This window comes from Notolabrus celidotus, chromosome 2 (assembly GCF_009762535.1).
Source record: "Notolabrus celidotus isolate fNotCel1 chromosome 2, fNotCel1.pri, whole genome shotgun sequence".
Classification (NCBI taxonomy): Eukaryota; Metazoa; Chordata; class Actinopteri; order Labriformes; family Labridae; genus Notolabrus; species Notolabrus celidotus.
The window spans coordinates 19,848,787-19,875,373 of record NC_048273.1 but is presented as its reverse complement, the minus strand read 5'-3'; the positions used below and the strand labels follow the sequence as shown (position 1 = coordinate 19,875,373).

At 39.8% G+C, this 26,587-nt stretch overlaps 1 protein-coding gene across 1 annotated transcript in view; it reads right to left on the bottom strand.

Moving 5' to 3' along the window:
- pex5la (peroxisomal biogenesis factor 5-like a) overlaps positions 1 to 26,587 on the bottom strand; it is a 97,792-nt gene that overhangs the window by 14,269 nt on the left and 56,936 nt on the right. Inside the window, exons 4-10 of the mRNA XM_034675802.1 lie at positions 21,170 to 21,382; positions 19,722 to 19,845; positions 17,653 to 17,746; positions 17,337 to 17,366; positions 14,740 to 14,835; positions 1,878 to 1,994; positions 42 to 185 (exon numbers count right to left, since the gene is read on the bottom strand). Of these exons, the coding sequence (XP_034531693.1) occupies positions 42 to 185; positions 1,878 to 1,994; positions 14,740 to 14,835; positions 17,337 to 17,366; positions 17,653 to 17,746; positions 19,722 to 19,845; positions 21,170 to 21,382 (818 nt within the window). The remainder of the gene's footprint in view (positions 1 to 41; positions 186 to 1,877; positions 1,995 to 14,739; positions 14,836 to 17,336; positions 17,367 to 17,652; positions 17,747 to 19,721; positions 19,846 to 21,169; positions 21,383 to 26,587) is intronic.

Sequence of the window (26,587 nt, the reverse complement as noted above, 5' to 3'; positions counted from 1 at the left end):
TTGACAAGACAAGTAATTGTGTGTTGTCTTCAGAAATGTACCTCTGAATCATGAGGGTCCTGCAGGACAGCTGCTTCCAGCAGAAGCACTGCATCTGGCAAGTCCCCCCCTCGAGACTTTTTTTGTCCCTCTTCAAACGCGTTAGGCGAGTCCTTATACGGATTATCTGTGTGGAAGTAGTAACCCTGTCAGCGAAAAAAAAAACAACAAAAAAAAGTAGGGACAGTGGCAATGTCAGTTTGTCTTTTCCATATTCAAATGCAAACCAGAGCAACTGTCCTGTGCGCTTGTGTATTCAAGCAAAAGCTCCAACAGCAGGAATTGATCTTTTCTGCCTCACATCAAACCTTTGCTGGGCTCCCCAGGGTTTGTCTGTTCTCTTTAAATGTTAAACTTTGCATTTTCAAACTATGATTACCCTGGTGTGTTGTTGGCCGCTTCTGAGCGAGATGACTTTGAAACAGCTTCTTTAAGAACTGGCTCTGCACTGGGATCAATCAGAGAGCCCAAATGTCTGATCTCTTATGATTTCCTTATGTAAGGAGGTCAGTTACTGGGTAATATAAACTGCTAAGCCATATGCTGTAACCTCAGACACTAACCAATGTGGGAAATTTAGTCTCCCCCTTCTGGCAGTACACAGACCCTGATGATGGGTGCTGATGTTTGCTGTCATTAACCTCTCACTACTGTCCAATCCATTATTGGACAGCCAATAGTTATCTGTGTTTGTCCATGTTATTTGCCTTTTTTTTACTGTACAGATTGACAATTTTGCTACACTCCCTGTTGTTACAGTCTGCTTCCACACTACTGTAGTTGCTCCATCTCCGCAAAACCAATTACTGATGATTGATAAAATGTAATCACTACAAAATAAAGTCATATTGCGAACCAAGTTTTTATTTCCCTATCAAAGACTAAAGACTGAACCAGGCAGATTTGCAAATAGTAGACTCATGATGACATTTGAGTATTTCTATATGTAATCCACGGGGCTCTATACTTCTTCAGCTCTTCAATCAATGAAAACCATTCAGTCCTCTTTGTTGCTTTAGCTTTTACATTCCGCATTTTTGACTTTGCAGGAAAAGATTAATACCACCCTCACTGTCTAGCCTTAAGAATGAAACCAGAAGCTGAGGGTGATTTAGTGAACTTAGAATATGGACCAGAAACAGTCGGGTGAGAGTTTCCTCATTATAATGATCATCTACAATCTATCAGCACACCTGGAGCTCGTTAGGACACACTATCATTTAACAAATCTACACGTAAGGTTGAAGTGTTGCAGGACTGCAAATTAACTGGGTCATACGTTTACATTTATTTAAAGTAGCTTGTTCTTAATCTGTTTGTGAATTGATTAAATCATCAAAAGAAAAAGTGAGATCATGACACATTGAAACGCATTATATTTATTGTGAACTATATTTAGTTTGCCTCCTTCTTTCTGCCATCACACTCAGCTAATCTAATCACTTCCTTCCTGAGTCATATTATGAATAATGTACAGACATATAATGTGCAGACACAAGGAGCTTCATGAAGTTATTTATGAGTCATGGTTAGCTTTACAGAAAAGCTTTAAGGCCATATTACACAATCTTCACATCATCTTTTTTAAATGTTGGATACCTAGTTGTATAGTATACCAAAGACAGGCCTTCATTGTTTACTCTATAGGGGCTGTCAGTTCTAGGGTTGTAAGGACACCAGAATTAGAAACTTTGATGTGGTACTCATCAAATCAAAGTATTAAAAAGAATCCAGTATCAAAACTTTTGACGACCTTTGTCAGTACTGCAAGTCTCCTCATCACTGTCATGAAGATGAATTTGTGCACATGCTGATTGAGACATTTTAATGATACTGACCTTCTCATGCGGAGACACATTGGAGGGAATCTGCGCCTGCTCGTTTTCTGTCAGCCAGTTCCGCCGAGCGAGCTCTTCCCACTCTGCTTGCATCTTATCCCAGAACTCAGTGTCTGACTAGAAGAGTAAGAGAGAGAGTGCAGGACATGGGGAGGGAGGGGGAGTGAAGAGATTGGAGAGAGAGGGAGGGAGGGAGGGAGGGAGGGAGGGAGGGAGGGAGGGAGGGAGGGAGGGAGGGAGAGAGTTATTACTGCACAGTAAAACAACAGCTCTTGTAATTTCCCATCATCCCTCTGTTGGAAATGTCACGTCTGTCAGGCTCAGTGGCTATAATGTATGGACTCAGCAGCTCTGACACATTTCATTTGCAAGTCAAAGCAGAACTTAAAGGAACTACCTCATATGCAGAACAAAGAATGAATGTTCTATTGCACTCAGTTGATGGACACGTCTGTTTAATACTTAATTATTAAAGGTTTTCTTTTGTTTTGACTCTACATTAATGTTTATGTGCAGCCAGATACCAAGGCTGTATTTTCACATCATCAGGATCTCATCTAAAAGACTTTTAAATACTGCATGCAGACAAACTTCACATTTATATAACATCTTAAACAGAAGTTTGTAAAGTACATCTTGTTCTGTCTCAGTTGCCAGGTTTTCAGTGGTTACCCTGTATTCAAACACATACAGTATGGGACACTTGTAAGAAAAAATAGGGATGAAGGTCTTTGCAAAGCAGCATCATATTCCCATTGTATCCAAAAAAGGTAGAATGTGCTATTTGCACACCTTCTCAGTCCATTGATTTTAATGTGCATTATGAACACATCATTTATACTAGTGTTACAATCAGCGTCTTTCTTTCATGCTGATGGTAAACAGTATTCATTAGCATGAAGGTATTGTTATAAGCAGTTGCTTTGTAGCTCAGCCATCAGAGGGGAGGTTAACATAGAAGCTGACTTGCCAAAAGAAACCAGTGCACATTTCTAGCTGCTACATTATATTCCTGTCAGAGATAACTGAACACTTCAGCTGTCGACAGTGCCGATAGTGTCTCAAACTCCTTCACCATGAAACTAAATGTTCTGCTCACAATAATGCAATGTAAAGTGTGGGTTATAACTTATTTGATTAACTAAATATATTAGCTCAGTGTTAAATGAAGCCCTAAAATGCAGGTTAAACTAAATGAGTATTTGAAAAAGACTCAAGAAAATAAAATAATGTGTCAGATGTGCAATTTAACTCTTTGTTTGTTTTAGTGGTGCAGGAGAAGTGTTGTGTTAAAACTAGAAATTATATTTTTGTGTTTGAATAGTTACTGGAGGTGAGGTTGTTTCTTTGTACAAATTAAACAACCTATGTACACAACATATCATTGCTATTTGTCGGCCATTTTCCCTCACCTTTATTGACACAACATGTAACTAATCATATTTTAACAGTGTTCGCGTTTTATATGCAGTATTTCTGGAATTCTAGTTGTTGAAAACCGAAACCTAAAAATCAACTTCAGTATTGCTGTTAGGGTCAAACTTGTGTACAGCCCATAGATTGTATAAATAATGGACACAGTATCCGTGTCGTCACCCATCTGTTCCTGAGCACTGTTTTGAAGCCAATCGACGGCGGCATATTAGAAATGCTGAACTCAACCAGGCAAAGTGTGACGTAAAGAGGCGGAGTTTGAGCCTCCACACCAACCGCTATGTGTTCCCATCTGGGAGTCAAGTCAGTCATGTCCTTATTTGGGCAAAAACTTGTAATCTTAATATCTTCTGAACCGTCGTGTTAGAAAAAAATTCACCCCCCGTACAGTGTGTGCCGCTACAGAAACTAACTACGTAGAGCCAGCGTGTTTTTTTTAACCAGGCTGTAAACATGTTTATTAATGCTGCAAAGACCGTCTTTTTTGAATTGGTGTCTATGTGGTTTCCGGTGTTTCTGCAGCCTCAAGCGGATTCTCCATGAGCTGCAGTTTTTAGCACTTCCACATGGGCTTCATAGTTTGAGACTGGAGGTTGCCGCTTGGTACAACCAGATGCAATCTGTTTTCGGCCTTCTTTATAAAACCATTTCCGGTCTGACTCCAATAACTGAGAGTCGGATGAGTCTCCTGTAGTTAAGTTTGCGCTCTAGTTTTGTAAGATGCAAAAACCTCTTCTGCCATGTTTATTTTAAAATCTCAGATAAAGTGCTTAAACTAGAGCCATCATGCATTTCACTGATATAGAGAGGACTGTGAGCCTTTAAAAATAAAATCTCCTTTCACTTTAACTAGTGCAACACTGTTCATCATCTTTAGCCAAGAGGAGTTGAAACTGCTTCAGAGTGCTTGAAAAGCTGCATCATAAAGTGAATCTATAAAACACAACTATGCAGTGTGGTTCCTGTTTTACCATCCTCTAATTATATCTTCTTGTTTTATAACTGAGTACTTCAGAGCTGATTTAAGGGTTCATGAAGTGACACAGATCTTAACTTCATTCTCATCAACACATGTAATAATTGTTTTGTATTTTATATTTTTTGGACACCAATAAAATATAATTAAGAGCTTTCAGACTTTAGTGTTCTGACATTTGCTGCACTGGACTGAATGTAGTTTAACCAGTTCAAAAAATTCTCAGCAGCCTGCAGTTACAAGTTCTGATCCCACGGCTGAAGCTATTTTATCAAGCATTCATTAAAGCTTTCTGCAGCAAAGAGTCTGTCGTGAATGTTTTCTGGTTGCCTGGGCCACAGAATCTGCCTTCAGGCGAGGACGAGCACAATAATCTTGACCTCTAAGCTCGTACACTGGAATCAGTGAGACACAGATAAGCAGAAAAGGAGATATTGTCAAGTGTGTTCTGTTTGACGTGGTAGTTTTTCTCCTGATGTGTACACACACTGCAAAATTAATCAGGGAATATTTTCAGGGTTATCTTAGGCTAAAGTTTGAGCTTCATTGAGAAGAAAACCAGTGTTTAAAAAGTACACACATCTGAGTTACACATCTGTACCTCTGCTCCTAGCATACAGCATTGTTTTTACAGATGCAGCTGGCTGTCTGTTTTTCATAAGACTCGTATTTGCCACAATTAAGTTTTTTTTTCTTCAGCTGGCTGAGTCCATGATTCTTGGCTGTCTTTCTTTCAGAGGCAGAACAAACCAGGAAGAAGAATGCCAAACAGAGCAGAAGAGTCCCATGTGACTTATTGAGTCCTGTGTAGTCACACACATCAGATCACAGCAGCACAGTGTACAGTGAATGTGTGTGTAGAGTGACACTGTTACAGTAGATTGTTGTGACCCCGCTCCCCTCTACAGTGTGTATGTCAAAGGTCTCCTCATTTCCACATCTGTGAAGTGTGTGATTGACATGGAGGCCATGCTGTGGCCCTCCATGTTGAGAGATGTCAGGTAATTGCCGACTGCCGACTCTCAGACAAGTTGCTTGCTGTCAGGAAGCTCGTGATGACAGTTCTGTTCGGGGGAATTGCCTTATTGTTTAAACCAGCGTAATTCACATTTTACAATTCATGGGATAATCTGGAAAAGTTCACTTTTTCAGCCACTTCTCTTTTAATGGATATGATAAAGAGGAGACTCTGTTTGCTAAATGTTTCTTGAATAATAAACAAGTATAATCAGAAAAATCTACCCAGAATCGGAACTAAAAGTCCCCAGTATGCAGGATAAACTCTATGTAGTCTTTATTTCTGAGGATTATTATAATTATAACCCAATAGTATAATTTGATTATTTTTGAGGATGAAACTAATTGATGGAAACTATCATCTTCTCAATGGCACTAAATCCACCCTCTCAAAAACAAATAACCTATCCATCCTCATTGATAACTCCTCTGTCTCCCCCTCCCCCCATGTTAAGAGTCTGGGTGTCATCCTCGACAGTACACTGTCATTCCAGTCCCACATCACTGATGTCACCCGGTCAGCAGACTTCCATCTCTGTAACATCTCTCGCCTGCGTCCGTCTCTCACCCCCAACAGTACATCCATTCTGGTTCACACCCTGGTCACCTCCCTCCTAGATTACTGCAACTCCCTTCTTTTGGGTTTACCTGGCAAATCCATCCAGAAACTTCAACTGGTTTAAAACTCCGCTGCCCACATCATTCCCCCTCCACCAGCCACATCACACCTGTCCTGTAGCAACTCCACTGGCTTCCCATTAAATACTGCATCATTTTCAAGATTCTGTAGTCCGTAGACCGTAGTCTCAGGTCCTCCTCTTCCATCCAACTCTGCCCCCCACCTCTGGAACTTTCTCCCCCTGGACGTACAAAATGACACCTCTCCCACCACCTTCAAATCCCGCCTAAAAACTCACCTTTTCCGCCAGGCATACTCACTCTAATCCGTCTCTTTGGCACTGGAATGACTCCACCCCCCCCCCCCCCTTAAATTTTTCTAGTATTGTATCTTTATTCCAATGTATTTATGTATTTATTTACTGTTGAGTATTGCCATTGACAATAACTAGCCTGATTTGAATAGGGTCTCAAATGATCAAAAACTGTTGTAAAGTAGTAGATTACAAATTTTGTTGAATTAAATAATAAAGTAGCATAAAATGGAGAGTCCAGTTGAAAACAACAACATCAACAAAAAATGTTGTGAGTTCTGTTAAGAAAATCCTTCAGTATAGTTTGTTAAACACTGTGCCATGGGAAGTGTACTCATGAAACCAACAGTCCTGCTGCAGCATCACTGCCCAGCCCAGCACTTCTCCTCCTCTCTCTTCAAATCTTCAGCTCATATGAAAGGTTTGCTTGCTGTTATTTTACCCATTTGCATAATAGAGTCACCGTCATTTCATTATTTTTTCATTGTGTTGTGTGCCTGTGTGCACGGTGACCTAGCCCATCATCTCACTATCTGGCTCTTGTAGTCAGTCTATTGTTTGCACTGTGAAATTCCATCTGGTAAATGGTTTGTCTGCCCCCTAATTGCACCGACGTTGTCAACAAATTGCTTGCTGAATTGAAATGAAGTCAAGATATTGACGTATTTTTAATTTACAAGATATTTTGTAATTTTTTTGTACCTCTGTGATGGTGTTCTTTGTATGACATTGGCAGTTTAATTATGTGGAACAGATAAGATACAGCTTGGTAATTTACATCTTGTGTATCACAGCAGTGAACCCAGAGCTGCGACTCTAATCTAGCCACTGTAATGAAATGTTACGTGGAAATGACTTTAGAAATGGATGGAGTCCTGAGTGCCTCCTTCCACAAAATCTATCACCACTGTCTGAGATGAACAGAGGGATGGAGGTGAGTTGTGGGTTCATTAGTTACCTCATGAATACATGGTTAACAACAAAAGTATTAATGGCAATTTCAACATAGATAGCACAAACTATACCTTCTACCGTCTTTATCAACTCCCTTTACAAAAATAGTGTGTTTATATTTTTTGTGCTTCTGAGCCAGCTGGTCTTATTCAATGCCAATAAAACCTGATCCCATATGTCACATAAAATCAATCCAAGGAAAGCAGTCTGGAACGTTTCAACTCTCCCTGTTAACACTGTGGCAAAAAGTTTTCCTTTAGTATTCTAAACCGCCAAACAACATGGAGAGTATTTTTGTTTGGAAACCACAATTCATGGTTAACAGTTACACAGGAGGGGTGCTGGTGGCCTAGCGGTTTAAGCGCCCCACATGCAGAGGCAAAAGTCCTCGTCACAGGGGTCGCCAGTTCGATTCCCGGCCGGTCGACCATTTCCTGCATATCTTCCCCCACTATCTACTCCCCACATTTCCTGTCTCTCTTCAGCTGTCCTGTCCATTAAAGGCAAACATGCCCCAAAAATATAACTTTAAAAAAAACAAACAGCTACACAGTATTTCCACCAGATCTATGCCCGGTCCATCTCTGATCCGCTGCGGTCCAGCTCTGTGCTCTCTCGTCCGTCAACACCCACCGGTTGTGTTTTTAGAACACAGCACGGACCCGGACCGCCTGACAGCTGGAGTCATGTGACCAAGGTTTTCCCACGGTAATTACTGAATCAAAGGTTCTCCTCCTCCTCATCCATGTTGGCATTTCAACAAAGTCTTGTGTTGGAGTTTGTAATATTCCAAATTCTGAATTTTGACAAAAACATTAATTTTTACTGTAAATAAACCAAAATATTGCTGATCAGTCTCAATAATTACTAATAATTGTCATCAGCCAGAAAAAACACTTTCAGTTGACCCTTAGTTAAAAGCCGATTAGTCACCAGCAAAGAAAAAAAGCACACAGAAACTCCAAACAAGTGATACAAAACCTCTTGCCTCAGACTGTATTTAAAAAAATAATGACAAGTTGCTTGCAGTTACCTGAAGGATTTCACAATCTTATATCACAGCACTTGAAGGACTTGTTTAGAATAAGTAATATTCAGTTGGTAAATGGAAAACTTCACTTTTCTTTTTAATTATGGGAATTGCACAAATACAGATTAGAATGTTTTTTCCCAAATCAATCAGGGAAGCAAAGTTTTGATGATTTAGCACATTAATCAAAAATGTACCTATGTTTTGTAACTTGGCTCTCTGCAGAATAGTCTTACTCAGTGTTGCCAATGTTGAAAATTGTTTTTGGATGGATGGATGGTTTGAATTTCAGTTGATTTGTTGGTTCAGCAACATTTTTAATTCCTAGAATGATGCTTGATTGTATTTCTCAATGTGTGTTTGTGGACATTTTCTACCTCTGGAGAAAATCCAAGTACTTGAATGAAGTTAACTTATCCACTTTGCCCAGAGGGTTAACCATACAAAAAGTGCAATTATTTACCCATGACACTGGGTGACCGCTGTTAAAGAAAAGACACTCCTCATCTCTGGAGCACTACTGGCCTGGCCTTGCAATGTTTATGAGCCACACTCACTGCTGCGCAAGTCCTCAGTCAGGGATACAAAAATAGGAAGCTGGAGTCTGATAATGTCACTCAGAGATAAATAGAGTAAATGTCCAGAGACAAAGTGCTTTGAGTGCACTTTGGCCCACAATGTGATTACTCGCTATAGGTGTATCTCAAAAAATGTATATATTGTAAAGAGTTTTGATAATTATGGCCTACAACTAAAGAAATGTATATATCTCAAACTTTTAGAATACTTCATTTGAGTCTGACTACATTTAATTTCAACACATTACCTACCATGTCTCTCTCTGTAAAGTTCAGAGCATGCAACCACAATCATAAGGAAGACTTCTGACTTTATAGTTGTCCCACCAGCGATCACTGACAACATCCACAAGGAGTGTGTGCCATTGTTGAAAAGGCCAGCTGTACGCAGAGTACTGTTTTGAAGCCATTTGAAACTGACTGGAAGGCAAAGAGTGGTGGGTAAAGGTGCACAAGCCCTGAGAGGATTGTCAAAAAAGTTAATTCAGGAACTTAGGAGAGCCTGTCAAAGATTGGGTGGAGGCTGGTCTCAGTGCATCAAGAATAGGGGTGTGAATTGATCAGATTTTATCAATGTCAATGCCATTGTCGATTCTGTTTATCACTCCAATTCCTTATGAATTGTCCTAACGAGCCTCGAGTATTTTTTGAGGAGAAAAACAGTAGTTCCACACAGTATTCCGCACCTAAAGGAACTATTTTATTTTTTCCAAAATTATGTCTGCACAAGAGTGAACATGAACATATTCAACTTGAACATACTGAACAATAGGTTGACCCCATTCTCTGCCGCGTGAGTCCGGACGTGACCTCTCGAGCCTGGATGAAAATACTTTGAATTTGGAGAAAAAACGCTTTTCCTCAGGGGGTCATTGCGGAGGTATTTTACGCGTTCTTGGTGCCTCATTTTCGGCTGCGTGAGTCCGGACGTGGCCCCTGGAGCCTGGAGGAAAATACTTTGAATTTGTTTCCTCCTACTGTGCGTCGCACAGTGTGTGACGTAATGCAACGTATCGTGACGTGATGTCGTGCTGGGAAATGAATCGTTCAAAAGAATCGATAACATTTGAGGTGTACAATTCTGATGGAATTGACCAATTGGAACCAGTTCTAAGTCAGATCCGGTTTTCAATTCCCACCCCTAATCAAGAACCACCACTCACACATGTCTTCAGGAAAGGGGCTGCAACTGTTGAATTCCTAATACTACATAGTACGTGTGTTTTACATACTGGCTGAATAAAATAAACAGCTGCTAACTGCCAGCCTGAAAAGTAGCAGCAGGAGCAGACAAGTGTGCTGCCTTCTTGATATTTGGGCAGACCTTCCTCAGGACCTTTTGTTTGCACATTGTTTTTAGTGATGCATTCTGATTCCCTTAAATTATTTATATCTGAAAAAAACTGAACCAACTAGAAAACACAAAAAGGCTTCAAACCCATCAAATGAAAGCCTTGAAAACACCATGAAACTTTTTTTTAGGAAACCCTGTAGCAGCTTTTCCAAACACTTCAACATAATAAAACAATCTTACAACAAGTTAATTCACATACTTGAAAGGTTGCAGCTCCAATGTAAGAAACTGTTGATTAAATGTCTGCTCTAGAACACATTAATTGAAGTTATTGAGGGAGGTAAAAGCATTACTCTTATTTTTCCCATCCACATTTTCCCAGAATGCCTTTGGATTAAAACCACTGACCTTTTGATCAGACCTGCATTTCTAACTTCTAGGTATCAGCACTGCCTGTGCAATCTCTCTCTGAACCAGAGCTGCCCCAGAACAATATTGTGAAGATAAAATTGAACCTGTAGTGCTGCTGTTTTAATCAAACAAGAGGCCACACAGTCACCTTCATCTCATCTTTATCACCACTGTGGGAGAGCTTTCTCAGGCTCCAGCGCCAAATCATTGTTTCCTGCAGTCACAATTAACCCTGCAGCTGTTCCAGTGGTTCTGGTTCTTAATAGAAATAATGCATTTTCATCAGCTCAGAGTAATTGACAGTATCCTCATGTGACAATGGAAAGTCACTTACCTACTCTAATATCTCTCTAAACAGTGGTTTTATAAATTAATTTTAAAGCTGAGTTTTCTCTTGGTCCACTGCCCCTTTATTCTGCTTTCTCAAAGATCTTCACATGTGAAGGAAGAAAACATTGAGTTTCTCATCAGTGCCAGCCTTTTAAAATTGATTATACTTGGGAGCCCATTTCCTCCTCCTTCTATTGGTCCTAATTTTTTTACATTTGGCTGCTACGTCTAATTGAATGAATTGGTGGAAAGGCACTGTGCTGATTTAATGTTCTCTATGCCATCTGAGCCATCTCTACCTCCATGTCTTTGTACGTATGAAAGAGCTTGCATATGCTCAGCTACTTAGATGATAATTATCTGATTGTGGGCTTTGACATTGGCAGCTGTAGCCCAAAATGGCTGTCTTCTTGCATCAGAGCTCCCGCAGAGTGGAGGCCAGCACTCAGGCTGCTTGAGTGAAGCTTCGAGATACTGTTACCAATCGATGCTCCAGCCTCGGTTGCTTGATCAGAAGCATCTCAGACTCCCATTCCCTACCTGGCCCCCAAGTGATGCATCTACTCAAACTGTACACTAGTTTGGAAGGATGCTGTTTACACAAGATGTTACATCATTGCTAACTTTAGGGAGGGATCCCAGAGCAAGTGACCCACTACTCTGCAGCTGTTCCTCTCACTTTCTTATCGTCTTCCTGTCCCTGCTCCATTATTCATTGACCATTACACAGCTTATTGTGCAACAGCCTACTGTAGCTCTCGGTAGAGCTGAGATATCCCAGCAGTGCAGGCTCACTCCTATTTTCTGGAGAAGGAGATGTCCATTGAGTGGTAGAGTGCACGTAAAAGATCCTCAACTTTCCTTGTTATCAAAACTCTACTTTTTAGACACTCTGGTATTTGTTATCAGGCCAGTGTTATGTAACCTTTCAAAAATATCTCACACACAAAGAAAATCTTAAGTATCCACACTTTTTGAATAATAGATGAAGAAAACTCATTTTAACTGTGGGTGTAAATTCTTTTTTTTCTCATCTGTGGATCAAATAGTAACTGAATGTACAATGACACTGAAGAGGGAGAAATGAATGTGAAAGAAAAGCTTGTTTGCTGAGCTGTAGGAGGTTTACATATTGTTTCCAATGATTCTCTTTTTAGACCTAAAGATACATTAACCAATTTTCCTTGTTTTCATGGCACACCCTATACATCATGTTGCTTATATTAAGAGAACTTCAGATATTTCTCACAACTCAACAGAAGGAGTGTGTCAATACACTGTGCTATGTAGAATTAAGTCATATCTAATTACTCTAAGTTCTCCATCCCCTGCGGTATCTGATGTCTGGCCCTATAATGACTGACCTATTTTATCTTCATATTTTGAGCCAGCTGGGTGTTGGAATATTGTTCTGGGTCAAACACTATGTGAACTCGAGTGTACAAATTATTGCACGGACAATTAAACTGTCCACTAGCACCACAGGAGTGAATACATTGCATGAAACACAAAAGCGATCATTTGACAATGCAATAAAAGGGCCGAGGGAGTTGAATGGAAATCGGCTCTACAGGATTTCACGTAGGTGTATTCGAATCAGGAACAATTAGAGGCTACATGGGTAATGGCACTGTTAATGTGATATTTATAAACGTTGTTCTGGCTTAAAGTTCACAGGATTCAAACTTAAGTGCAGAAATATTAAAACAAAGAGTTGCAATAGAGGGATGTTTATTAGTTTCATGACCAACTAAGGGAAATTGTTTTTCCTGTGAGGTCCAAGGTCCAGGTAACACCATACTGGGAAAGTTTGTTTACAAGTTGTCCTAGATAAAACAAGGAGTTTAGAGAATTGGTTTTGTGTGGCTCTTTATTGTGAGAGGGGAGGTTAGCCAGCCTCCTCACATGCTTAAAGCCTTTTCCACTATGAGACTGTATAGTGTCCCATTTGAAATCCTTTCAGATGAAGCATAAAAGGTTGTACCAATTGTGTGCCTACGAGATTGACTATTCACTTCAGCCTGAATAACTCTGTGCTGCCCCTTGTGGCTGTAAAAGCAGTGGCTCTCATTGATTTAATCCTAGAACACTATCGCCGGCTGATTTTCACCCGAGCAAACACATTTACATGATTATCATTATGTTGCGTTTGTCTGAGTGTCATGGGTACCTGGGTGGCTTCAGCATCGTCTTTGACGTCTTTGAAGGCGTGGGTGTTTCCCTATTCCAAAACCCGCTTTTTCCTACAGACGCGTGTTCTGGTGATTTTCACCCTTTTTTGTTTCTCTCTCCTGCAGCTGTTTGTGTGTCAAGAAGACTGTGCCTTCACCAGGGAAGTCTGAAATGTACCATGAATTGGTGGGCCGAACACCAAGTTTCCAGTTTCATAATTTTTTGTTTTATACATTTTTGGTCCCGAATTCCAAATTTTCAGTAATTTTGGAGCATTTTTATAGAGTCCCCCAATGATACATTTTTAAAATTTTGTTAGACATGGCACAGTTTAAAATAAAACAACACTACTCTAATTTTTCATGTATAGACATTTTTTGATATATTTTGATTACAAGTTATTTTTAATGAGTATATTATATCGGGTAAAAAACACCCAGCGTTAGTGATGGTGTTACTAATTTTGGCGATAGTGTTCTAGGGTTTAGTTAGTGTTTTTTCTTTAGCTTTGTCTGCAGGGGGCAGTGATGAGTTCAGTTTAGTTTAGTTTCAGAGATAGAACTACTGCAATCAAGACAGACTAAGCTTTATAATAATATACTGCTAGTTTATAGTACAAGCTAAACATTTAGCAGTGAATTTATAGCTTTGACAAACAGATAGACATTTTAGCTAGTGTTGCTCGCGTATGCTAAATGCTAACTTTGATTCTGTAACCCACTTTCCGAAGAACAACTAAAATGGGTATTTGTTGAGACAGAATGGGGCTAATGCATTGTCCTCTGAATCTGACTCAGACAGTTCAGAAATACTCTCACATAATGCGCCACACTTAAGGCTGACAAATACCCTGCGTCGCCCCTACGCAGCAGGGGCTGACGTGGACATGAGCACCACATACTTGTGCGTCGTTGTGTCCGTGTTGTGCAGCAATTCTTTGCCGAAGCGCTTGAGAGAAGTGCGATCTCTCTTATAGCCGGTCGCCTGCTTCCGGCCCCGCTACAATCTCTCTTTACTTTTCCACAGCGATTCAGAGCGTGTTATGTTAATCCACCAGCTGATACATGTTGCTGTTTATCATACAGACATGATTACAGGGAAGAATAGCGAGGTGGACATAAAATACATGGCTGATGGGCGGCCGATGTTCAGGATCCCGGAAATGCTGCGTAGTTACATTTTAGAGGAGGTGCACGTCAGGTATGTGCGTAGGCCTCTGCGTAGGTACGGGAGCTACGCGGACCCCTAGCGTAGGCTCCGTCCTTGATTCAACGCATAAGTGTAAATCAGCCTTTAGTGTAACTTTCACTGTTTTTGTGTGCAGGGCCAGGGAGATGTCAATCAAAGTGCGATGGGGAATGCCAACACAGGCTTTAAACAGCCTAACAGTTTATTTTTTGTAAATCTTTCATGGTTTCTTCATAGGTATTATCTTGGTTAATGTCTCTAAAATTGTTGTGGTGCTTAATGAGACTTATCTTTAAAATCATTAATGCATTTAATCACTAGTTTCCATATTTTAAGAGGATAAGACCTTAAGCTCAGCCTAATGTGAAAAAACCTGAAAAATCTGACATCGAACAGTGAAGCAGTGAGCAGGAAGACATAGTTCAACTCTTTAATATTGGAATACCATCTTGGTCTTTTCCGTGAGTTTTATACAAGTCAGCAGTGGAGATGTCTTTCAGCTGACAGGTGACAGATGTGAGCCGTACTAAGCAGCACTCTGCTTACCTCAACAGCAGCCTTGGCTCGCTCAAACTCCTCCTCCAGGGACTGGTGTCTGGACAGGAGGGCGCTGCCATACCGCTGCTCCTTATTTAGACGAGCCTGTTGCACACATACATACAAGCATCTATTATAAATGCAAATATGCACATAAAACATCCATTAAATGAACTGACATTCATACAACATATCACAAATATGCACACACATATTCACTTGCTCACCAAATCACACATACACACACAATCAGCCAGAGGGAAAGACAAGCGGGGAGAGTGTGCAGGGTCAGCCGTCTCTTCTTTCCCAGGGACGAGTGAATATCCCTGCCTCGACAAAGCCTCTGACATGCTTAGGAAGGCCAGAAGAATCACTACTGTCAGCATCTCGCCCCACCCCTCATCTGAATGCCATGCTACTCATCCGGCCCCCCCACCCCCCTAACCCTCCTCTCCCTTCCCCTACACACTTCTATCATTACCCTACACCTGCACATGCAAAATCAAACCTGGAAATGTGCTTATTTGCATTGATGTAAAGCCTTTCTCTGCTGTGCAAATGGAAATCAATTGTTCACTCATGAGATTTTGCATTATAACTACACTGTAGTTGAGATGACTTCTGATGCCTCTTCGTGCTCGGATGTGATAAGGACCTATGGGTTTACTGTAAATACTAATGACTGTGTAGGGCGAGCAAATCCATTATGGTATGAGGTAAGTGTGGAGTCAGTTGTTCCCACCAGAAAGGCCAACCAGTACCTGTTAAAACAGACCTCCATTATACAAGATTAATTGAGGTCGCTCAATCTCACCATTAATGGATGAAGAAATAATTGCCTCATTCATTCAGTGTAGATAATCATATTTTTTATTTACTGGAACAAAAGGCATGCAGTGTTAAGAAAATCTCACCGCTGTCTTTGTTGGGTTTTGTCGAGAAATAATAAGCTGTTGTGGAGTTAAAAGAAAGAAAAATCCACCCAAAGCTATTCTAGCACTACATACAAATCATGTTATGTGTCATTCCCTCCAAAACCTGGCAAGTCTTGTGTGTGTAGTTTTTGATCCCAGAAAGAATTCTGGACAATACCAGAGACTGATGTCAGACTGTATCCTTCTTTTGATGGAAGCAACACCAGTTTTTTTTGTATTCTGTCTGCCTACTTAACTTGCCTCTTTGTATTTCAAACAATAGCTTTAACATTAAATATAAAAGGCTCCAAAGATACCATCGCCATATTTGGAAAATTACTCTGACAGGGTTTAGAACCTTTTTTAACACAATCTGTAACCCCATCAACTTGGAATTTGTTAATATCTTGATCTTGGTACTTTCTATGAGCCCATTTCCCTAAAGCTTTGACATTTCTTTTAAACTGTATCAGCTCTGCCCCAGTTGTCTGCACTTGGGTCCTTCTCCATTATTCACATTGACCCACAAGTGTCAGCCATGAAAACAACAAGCTGTAAACAAAGCATCCTTATGCATGTGTAGTAGAGTTACAATTTTACCGTAGGTTGGGAGCTATAATCTTTTCTTTTCCTTCTTGCTCCTGTTATGGTTTTGGATAGCAACATAATGCAACAGCCTCAAAACTCCCTAGACTCATTAAAACCCAAATAATGCCTACAATACTACAAATTGCTTTTGCTTGTAGGAAAAAATAAGAAGCTTGACAGGCCTGTCCTGATTGTTGACAGCTGCTAAGCTGCACAATTCCATGTTCAGAAGAAGGGGTTCTGAATTTTCATTGTGAAGATTGAAGATGCTTTTAATGGGTCAGAACAGCCAGTCATTGGACCTTAAATCAAGATGTGTCATTTCAAAAACTGAACACAAGTTCAGGTGGAAACTTCTATTTTGACAAAACTCTCCTGTAACTCAGTCACTCTCCAAACAGATATCTAACACCAAATTAACATCTTAGGGTGGAGTTTTATTGCTGAAGACAACCGGTTTTACCCATTAAGTGTTGGTTAAGTGTGTATTCATCTATTAATACTTGGTTCAAAAATGCAACACACAGATATGTCCCTTCGTTGCACGCACACCCTGTTTGTGTGTGTGTGTGTGTGGTACCAGCCAAATAGGAAACTAAAACCACTATTTAGAGAACCCCTGTCAGATATTATGTAACTCCTGAATGAAACAAAGTGAGTGTGTTTTATTTGCCAATAACTTCCTTCTTATTTGTACAGTTATCTTTAATCCAAAATCTATTATTTATCAGAGTGCTGAATGGCTGATGCATGTTTAGCTAGCTTGGTGAGATCAGCTCTAATGGGCCCAGAGTAAGGCTGCTGAATAATTCATAGGCTATTAATCTAATAATGGTGTCTGGAAACAAGACCTCTTACTCAGACCTACACAGAGACATCAACTGAGGAGGAAAGCGCTTGACATTTGGACCTCATAGCACCACAAAGGAACAATCTCAAGGCCAACAATACATCTGAATTTCCACCAAGGCACGTTTTGGCTCAATATTATCTGTTTTTTTGGTCTTTGGAGTCAAATTTCATGAAATGATGTGATGCTTTTTACTCTGGTGCAAATGTAGAAGTCTTTCAATATCATATGAAAGGATGCATAGGGAGGCTTACATGTCTTCCACTAATATACTGCCTGTTGAGCTGAAATGGAAGAATTGAAGGTGTTAGGACAGCATGATGGGTAAGGAATCACACAACAGGGTGTCTTCATTAGAAACAAACTGTAATAACAAGGCTACATTAGCGTGCATTATCATGCAGTTCAATTCATAATTCATGAAATTCTTATGACGGCTTAACCATCAGTCATGACAATGTGTCTGTGGTGTGTGAAGCTTTCTCTCTTCAGAAGGATGTTGATTTCAAGTGGAGACAGCGCATACAATAATGATAATTACTGCCTGCTGGTGTCATACTGAGCACTTACTTGTGATGCTAGGGCAGACTCTGGCTCAACTTTGGTATTCACTTCCACCGAGTTCTTGTTCGACTGCTCAAATTGGGTTTTACAGTCTATGGACCTAGAGGAAGAAAAGAGATATTTATCATGAACCAGGGAGATTGCAGGAAACATGATGCAAATAACACTTCTGATTCTCTTAGTCTCAATGATCTCACAGATAAAAAATAATTTGTCATTTGAAGTCACTGCCACCTTGGCAAAACCGAAAACTGTGTTTCTTTTTGTCAGCCAATTTTTTAAGGGCAAAATAAATGTTGGCTGCAAATTCTCACCCAAAGGCCACGGGCTTCCACATGAATACAAACAAGTCAATTGTCAAGACATTAACATTCATTACAAACTTTTCTGCAAAGCCATGATTCATACCAATGTTTGCATATTTCTACAATATCTGAACCAAGCAGCCAGTTTATAGAAAATGCTGGAAGTGATTGCTTTTCTTAGTTAATTGACAGGGATGGAGTTGGGGTTGCAGGTTGCAGTCCATATGCTGAAGTGTTCTTGGGCAAGACACTTAACCCCTTTAACCCCAATAGGATTAACCTCTGCCATCAGACTATCAATGTGGTGTGAATAGATGAATGATGTGATGTAAACACTTTGAGTGGTTTAGAAGACTGGAGAAAATGTTATATATAAACACAGTCCATTTACCATCTACAGTGGACAACCAACTAAAACAAAACTTGAGCCTTTATTCAGATGCATTTCCAGGCCTCATTCATAGCCTTTATTCCCTTGTCCACCGCGTCTCTCATCTACCTCATTTTCCTTCCTCATGCAACCCCACTCTGCCCCCATCTGATCAGCCTTCCTCTAAAAGACTTTATTTACTTCCCAGTTCCGTTGATTCTCTTCCAGATTTCAAAAACTGCTCTGTACAATATGCTTTTGATTTCTTACTGCTACTTGGATCTCTCTATTCTGCCAACTATCTCTTAATTTTACCCCCCCCCCCCCCCCCCCCCCATTTTAAACTGTTACCCTGTTAAGAAGGGCCTCTGAGTTATTTTATCCCTGCATGCCTCTCTTTTAAAAAGCACATTAATCTTAAGTTTTGAGATTTCTTTTAAACTGCATCATCTCTGGTCAAGTTGTCTACAGTTTAGTCCTTCCTCCTCATCCAGTTCGCACACACGTGTTAGCCATGAAAACAACAAGCTGTTAACCAATTATCCTTTAAAAAAAACCAGGATAAGGCTGGCACATTATTTTGCCATTAAATAAAAGGCTAATAATAATTATAATAATAGTAATAATACTTTATTTTTATAGCACTTTTCAATACAAGTAACAAAGTGCTTTACAGTGGGCAATAAAAACAAGAAGAAGTGCAAAGCAAAATGAAGCGATTAAAAATACAATGAAATAAAAGCTTATAAACCATACAAACTTATAAAACAGACCCTTAAAATCAGAGTTGAAATTAAATAAAATCACACAATAAAAACTTTCCTGTAAAATGTGTCTTGAGTAATGACATAAAACACAGGACTGATTCTGCAAGTCTGATCTCCTCTGGCAGGCTGTTCCAGAGTGTAGGAGCCCTGACTGAAAACGCCCTGTCCCCTTTAGTTTTCAGTCTGGTCCTTGGAACAGCTAACAGAGCACTGCCAGAGGATCTCAGACTGCAACCAGGTTTGTAGGGGGATAAAAGCTTAGAGATATATAGAGGGGCAAGTCCATGTAGTGCTTTAAAAGTCAATAAAATAATCTTAAAATCAATCCTAAAGGCAGCCAGTGTAGATTGGCTAAAATGGGGGTGATGTTGGCACATTTTTTAGTTCCTGTTAAAAGACGAGCTGCTGCATTTTGAACTGTTTGAAGACGGTGGATTGATTTTTGACTAAGACGTGTGTACAGGGAATTACAGCAATCGAGACGGGAGGATATGAAGGCATGAATACGTTTCTGGAGCTCTTTTGCTGACATTAAGGACTTGACTTTAGATATATTTCTGAGCTGATAAAAACAAGGCTCGACAATTTTTTTCACCTGTGGCTCAAAAAAGGGTGGGAAAGGGGGATACTTACCACAGAAACTCATTAGATGAATTTTTTGAAGAACGTCTTCTCTCTAACTTCCATTTCCTGTTGCCATTCCTCTCTGAGTTTGAGTTCAGCTCTTCCCATTTATCCAGCGGTGAACCAATTGTTACTGATGAAAGAAAATTACAGTCACAGTCACGATTTAAAAAATAATAAATATTGATGACTCCTTAGTGAGCAAGAAAAGCAAAATACCTTAAGCATAAAGATTTATTATTAGTATATAGTTATTTATAATGTTTAGAAACGGCAAAGGGGGGTGAAGGTGTCAATTGAAGTTAGTAACAGCATTTAAGTAAGAGGTTAAGCTTTGTTTAGGGGGGCGACAAAATTGACATAAACTGAAAATTAGAAAATAAGACTCAAAAGCTATGCGCTAGTCTTAGTACAGTCTATATACAGGTCATTTAGACAATATTAAAAGGTTTCATCTCTGGATCTCTGTGGTTTTCTCAGCAAAACGGAAACACCCAGAGTTTTGAAAATAAGTTATACTGATAAATGATGTCAGGTCAAAAATCTGTCTCACCATCATAGATTATTCACTTCTCTGAGGTTTGACTCAATCTGTATAACTAGTTCTCACTGAAGAATCAAAACTTTGCAACTAAGTGGCTGTTTTCTTTTGAATGACTTTTAAAGGTGCAGTGTGTAGTTTTCACAAGTATGTTTAAATTGGTGAATAATATCCTGAATTTACAAATCCATTTATTTTCTTCAACTTAGAATAAGCTTCTATGTCTTCATAAGAAGCTGGTCCTAATCCACGGAACACAGAACTGATGATTTCGTATTGAGTGAGTGGCTGCCTGAAATGCACAGGTTGGAAGACGGAGAACAAGAAGAGAGTGATTGTTGTTGTGTGCAAAATAATTTATATTGATAGGAGTTTTTGGAAGTCAAAAACTTGACAAATGGAGGATCATACTTATCGTGCATCAGAGCAGCTTCTTGTCCTCGAAGGCCACAATCGCTTCTGGAGATTCGACAACGGGAGGGGTGAGCAAGGAAGCATTTCAGTCTAGAATCTGACTGCTAGGTATCGTTAAATATTCCCATTTCTACACACTGTACCTTTAAGATGATCCCTGTCATCATAGTGAATGGCTTGCTCTTTCATTGTGCCCTTATGAAAATATGTGAGGTCAGTTCCACAGCGGTACAAGGTTGTGGGGTGGTGGAAGAAACTGGTTGGTATTAAGCAAAAGCAGTGCAGGGAGATTTGGGTATGGGACTGTGGTTTTTACTCTGTAATGGTTGTGTCTTTTTCCTGATAGCAAGATTTCAGAGCACACCAATAGGTCATGTCACCATTCCTAAAATGCAATACCTTTTTTCCCATGAATTGCACATTAGGTATGTCGCGTATGTGTTTCAGGCTGCATGTGTATTTTGTGAAATGTTTCAGCCCACCAAGTACAATCTGTGTTTACCTGAATCTATAGACGCCCTCTCTGGGGTTCTCATGCTTGGTCCCGTCCGTTCAACCTCCACCTGGATCAGCTCCGTCTCATCCGTCTTCTTTCTGTGAGCGTTGTTCTTCTTCAGGCTGTTGCCGCGGGACGACAGCGGACTCTCCCTGTTCTTTCTGGTCCTTCTGTCGCCAGGTTCACTGAGATCCAGAAGGTCCAGTGTTGAGGAGAGAACTGTGAGGGACATGGCAGTGTTTCAGTCGTCCTCTTTTCACAGAGTGATTGCATAATTGTGTTTCTCACACATAGACTTTACTTGGGCGGGCTTCCCAGGCGTTATTACAGCAGCCAAGGTAAATTTGGCACCCTAATTTAGCTTTTTTTAATCTGTGAGAAACCACTGAAATAAGGTGGAGAATATGGTCGAACTAAAACAGTGAAATAAGAAGTAACCTACCAATAAGAGGGCAATGTTGTACCTCTTCTAACATAATTAAATACTATTTAATTGAAAGTTTGGCCACACAGTTAAACTATTTAAACAACTTTTTTCAAACATATGCTATCTATGTGAGCATACATGTTGCTAAAGCACTGAAAGCAAAAACAAATGTTGGCTTCTGTTTTTCTACTTCTAAATAATTGTTGCCTTAAGATTTGATCACAGATCAACTTGTGAGTGGTGGCCATCACAGACTCTAATTTTTATTAACTTAAATCTCAGTAGTTAGCTTTCTTTTTGTGGTTCTCTCTGGGTTGCTCTCTTTTTAAAGTGTTTTTTTTTGACACCCTTTGAGCATGTTTCATTTCCAAGAAACTGTATTTCTCTCACTGTAAAACAAGGGAACAGCGGGTTTCTCTGACTACTCTGCATGAAGCTTTGGTCTTCATCGACACGTTTTCTGACACAGCGAGAGAGCTGTCAAAGGTACTTAAGATATCACGATATCACTCCTGGTTGGACGTGTGAAAATGTGCTGCTGCTCTTTTCAAAGAGTCTAAATATACTATGTGCTGCTGCACGGTTGGATAAGGATAAGGCAGCCCCTTGAGGAGATCAAGTTTGGTCAATTAAGTAATTCAATCTCAGGTTGGCAGAGCGGTAAAGGACAGAGCCTTTTGTCTAGGGGCTTAACTTTTGTCTGAGCTGTCGTCTGGCTTCACAACAGGCTTTAAATTCTGTGCTGATTGCCAGGTTTTCATTAAAACTAAGAAGAGGGTGTTTGATGTTAGTAATAACTGTTCATTCTTTCAAATAAGGGTTTTGTATCTCCTAAATTTATTTCATTGTAAATCAAACCAACACTACCGTATTATACTGAAACAGATTTGAGTTTTAGTCAAAGCCACTTTGCCTTTACAACTAGACTGAAATATTTTGTTCATGATAAGTTATGGTTTTAGTCAAATAAGCATATTGACACAATAGATTCATAACTCCAGAAACACAGCCTTTTATACTTTTCAGTTCCTCACACAGTCAGTTTTTCTTCCTCATTTTCCAGGGACCGCTGCTGTCTTTCTATACGAACTCCAAACCGCATACACATGACTGTATAATTGGCATGCTGCTGTTTCATGACAACCAACCGAGAGCAATTGCTGACGGAAATCTCTGCGTAATTAGAGCGTATGCTTGTCTTCCTTGTCTTGTACTCTTTAGATGACAAGTACAAATCAGGAGAGACACACTTGTGGGGAAGGTTGCCTGAAGAGTTTTTAGCATCAAAAAGAAACTCAAAGCTGCTCAAGAAAGGTAATGATGATAAAAATGTTTTGGCACCCTGGAGTCTACTTCAAATGATAAAACTGAGAAGACAATTTTACAGACAAGTAAGATTGTCACATGATCCAGATACCTTTAAACTCAATGGGCCATATTTAAACAACAGAAAATGCATGGTCTAAAGTGAATTAGGGGTGTCTGACCCATAGACTGTATAAAATATGGACGCAGGATCTGTAACGTCACCCATCTGTTTCTGAAGCGCTGTTTTCAGGCCAATCGTCAGTGGCAGCCATATTGCTGCTGTCGAGCGATTGTGACATAAAGAGGCGGGCTTTGAGCCTCCTAGCCAACAGCTACAGTGTTCCCGGCTGTCAATCAAGTCAGCTGTGCCTCTCATTGGAAGACTCGTAATCTCAATATCTTCGAAATTGCTGTGTTAGAAAAAAATTCACCCCCCTATAGTGTGTGCCGATCGAGAAATTAGCTATCCAGACTACACTCTGTAAACATGTTTATTTCTGCTGTAAAGATTGTCTTTTTTGAATTGGTGTGTATGCGGTTTCGGATACTACACAGCTCTAGCTAGTCAGGCAATAAATGTTAACTTAGCTGACCTAAAAGTCAATTGATACGTCTGTCTCTGATTGGCTTATTTTAAACAAGGGTTCTGCACATGAATAAAGGGTTTGTTACTCATAAGCCCCTTACTGTGTTCTATCAATATTATGTCCTTCTTAGGTGTATGTTCCACTTAAAAGGAACCCCGACTGCGGGGACTAATAGGCATAAAACTGCTTTAATGTTTGTCTCATACTAGAATGTATGTATGTATGAATAAAATTGTTATTTCTTTAAAGAGCAAAATTTATAACACAAATTCTAACCTACGGGCACAGCCATTGTTTTACCAGCGCAATGCAAGCTGGGTTGATGACGTGTAATGGTTGCGTCTTGCCAAGCCTCTGGATTTCGCCGTGTTTACTCGCTGGCTTTCAGGAGTGTGAAAACATTAATAATACCACACTGTGCTGCGTTTGGGTGTAATTTCCAGTCGAAGGGAAACAAGGGGACTGGTGTAAGTCTACACAGCTTTCCAAGAGACAAAAAGAGAAGAAAGGAGTGGGAAATTGCTTGTGGACGTACACAACTTCCAAAGGACCGGCGGCTATGCTCTCGCCACTTCACTCCAGATGCATTTGATGCATTTGATGCATTTAGCCGACCCACGCTGGTGAAAGAGCTCACAGGTGCTGCTAGTTATAAACGGAGACTGAAGCCAAATGCTGTGCCGTCAGTTTTCGTTCATAAACAGACAAAACGCCCATAGGAAAAGAGTGAAGTCCACTCGAGGAAACGCCATAAGCAGGAGACGCTGGATGTGCTCCTGCAGGGATGTCAACATCCCACACCTGCAGATGTAGCCTCTGAGCGAGCGAGCGAGCGAGAGGTCTCCGGTCATAAAAGTGTTACGGTATAGACCATTAGGTCATTTACTTGTTTTGTAATGTGTAGGTATGTTTTAGGCATGTTATATCTTAAATAAAAATACTGATACAAGTAGTAATGTCTCCTTGTATTAGTTTTTCCACCTGTTATTGACATAATGCACAAATATAGATATTTGAATGGTTCGAACCTATGGTTTTTTTTTGAGCAAATATTCAAATGTCATTTTGGAGCCCTACTGTACAGACAGTCTGATCTGGAATATAACTTCACAGAGCACCCAGGAATCACATGCTCCAGCTGACACGCATGAAGAAAACAGACTGTTGCAACCAAATGACATCACTACCCAAACATCATTGCGACGCAAAGAACAATGGCGATCTACGAGTGAAAATATTTTTTCCAGTTTTGTACAAACTAAGATATTTTGAGAGATTTTATTATTGTTTTATATAGCTGATACAAACATTGATCATATAGGAAAATACGTTTTGGTAGCCGGGGTTCCTTTTAAGCAAGGGAAATAATTTTGGAGAAACTTTTTAAAGCTTGGGTTGGTAACTTTGAGTAATAAAGTAGGGTAAACAAGATCCTGAAAGTACTGGAAAAAATTGCCCCCACTCCCTCTGAATGTATCAGTATGTTCTGTCATTGCTTGTTAGATCATATAGAACAGTTAAAAACTAACAAATATATAAAGTTTCATATTGTAAGGATATTGAAAAAGAGATTAATTGAGTATCATGTTCTCGTGTATAAAAGCTGTTTCTGTAAACCCAAACCCCAAACTTTCACTTTCTCTGGTTACTCAGCTGTAATGGACAACTGCTGCATAGGGTGAACTTGCACCTAAACTAATGGTCAACAACCCATGGGTATTTACAAGTAAGAGGACATTTAGATTTCAAGCTTTGCATACAACAAACAAAAGACTAATCTTAAACAGATCACTGAAATTCAATCTATGTAGCTGTCGTGTGTTCTATGGTGAGAACTGTTGTGTCTCATGGATATTCCCACGCTTATTGAGCCAGCATGTCAAAGCAAAGTGCTGACCAAAGATTTCTGAATGTAAGAGGTGTGGAGAAGGGTTTTGTTCAATGAGTGCTGGTGATCAGAGTCTTTTCTTGAATAAAAGGGAAGAAGGAAGGGAAAGAACCAACAGATTAGGTTAATTTATAGCTTTGGACCTGTTCTTATTGTCTTAAATAAATTGAAATCTTAACAGCCACTTAAACCCAGGCCCTCCATGACCACAGTTCAAAGTTCATAAATGTTTTGAAAACTTCATCCATGGGCAATATGAGTCATACATCTCCAAATCAAGTGAAAGTGAAACCGCACAACATGACAGGGATCTCATGTGGATTAACATATTCAAGCCTGTAATTATCATTAGTGATTGATTTACTTTGCCTCTAATTCATGCCTAGTGTATTTTTTTGTGCCAGAATCATTGCTGGTCCATCACACTGTGAAAACAGATTGACACTAAATCACACCTGAAATCCACTTAACCCTCTTGTCTCTAGACAGTAGGAGGAAACCAAAGTGAACATGTTTAGTATAGCAATATATTCATTTTACATAACCACATGGTTTCAGTTCAACAAAACCTTTTCTTCTTAACATTACTTTACTGAACATTCTAATAACAAGGCTTCATTTTAGACTGGATTGGATCATTTGGAGGGAGCAGGAGGCATCATGATGACAGAAGGTTGAAAGTTTCCCACAATGTTCCCCCACACTCTGCCTGGCTGAATCAGCACGGTCACCGGCCAGTGTGGAGATGACACGTGTCAGCTGTGCAATCTGGTTCTACAAACAGTCGTTCAAAAGATGTTACAGCTCAGTGATCAGACCACTATTCATGTAGAAACCAAGATGGCACCTGGCATCTGTTCATGTCAGAACATTCAATTTCACAGCAGCTACAATGACCTGGTTCATTTTTTAGTTTATTTACTGCCAGAACGTGGTGTACAGCATGGATTAGTTTTGAGTGACTCAAACACTTCAGCATAGAGAGACATGTTGAACTTTAACACTATTAATGGAGGCTTTACTGATGTCAAAATTTGCACAGCTTTCTGAGTGAAATTTGATAAGCCAGTTTTGTCCAATAATTTGAATAATGGTGGGTGATAGTGTAACTGGAAAGGGAAAATATGACTGATGTATTTTTGTCAATCTTATCTTTTTCCATTTCGCTCCAGTGAAGGGGAGTACATTGAAACTGAAGTTTGAATTTTGCATCC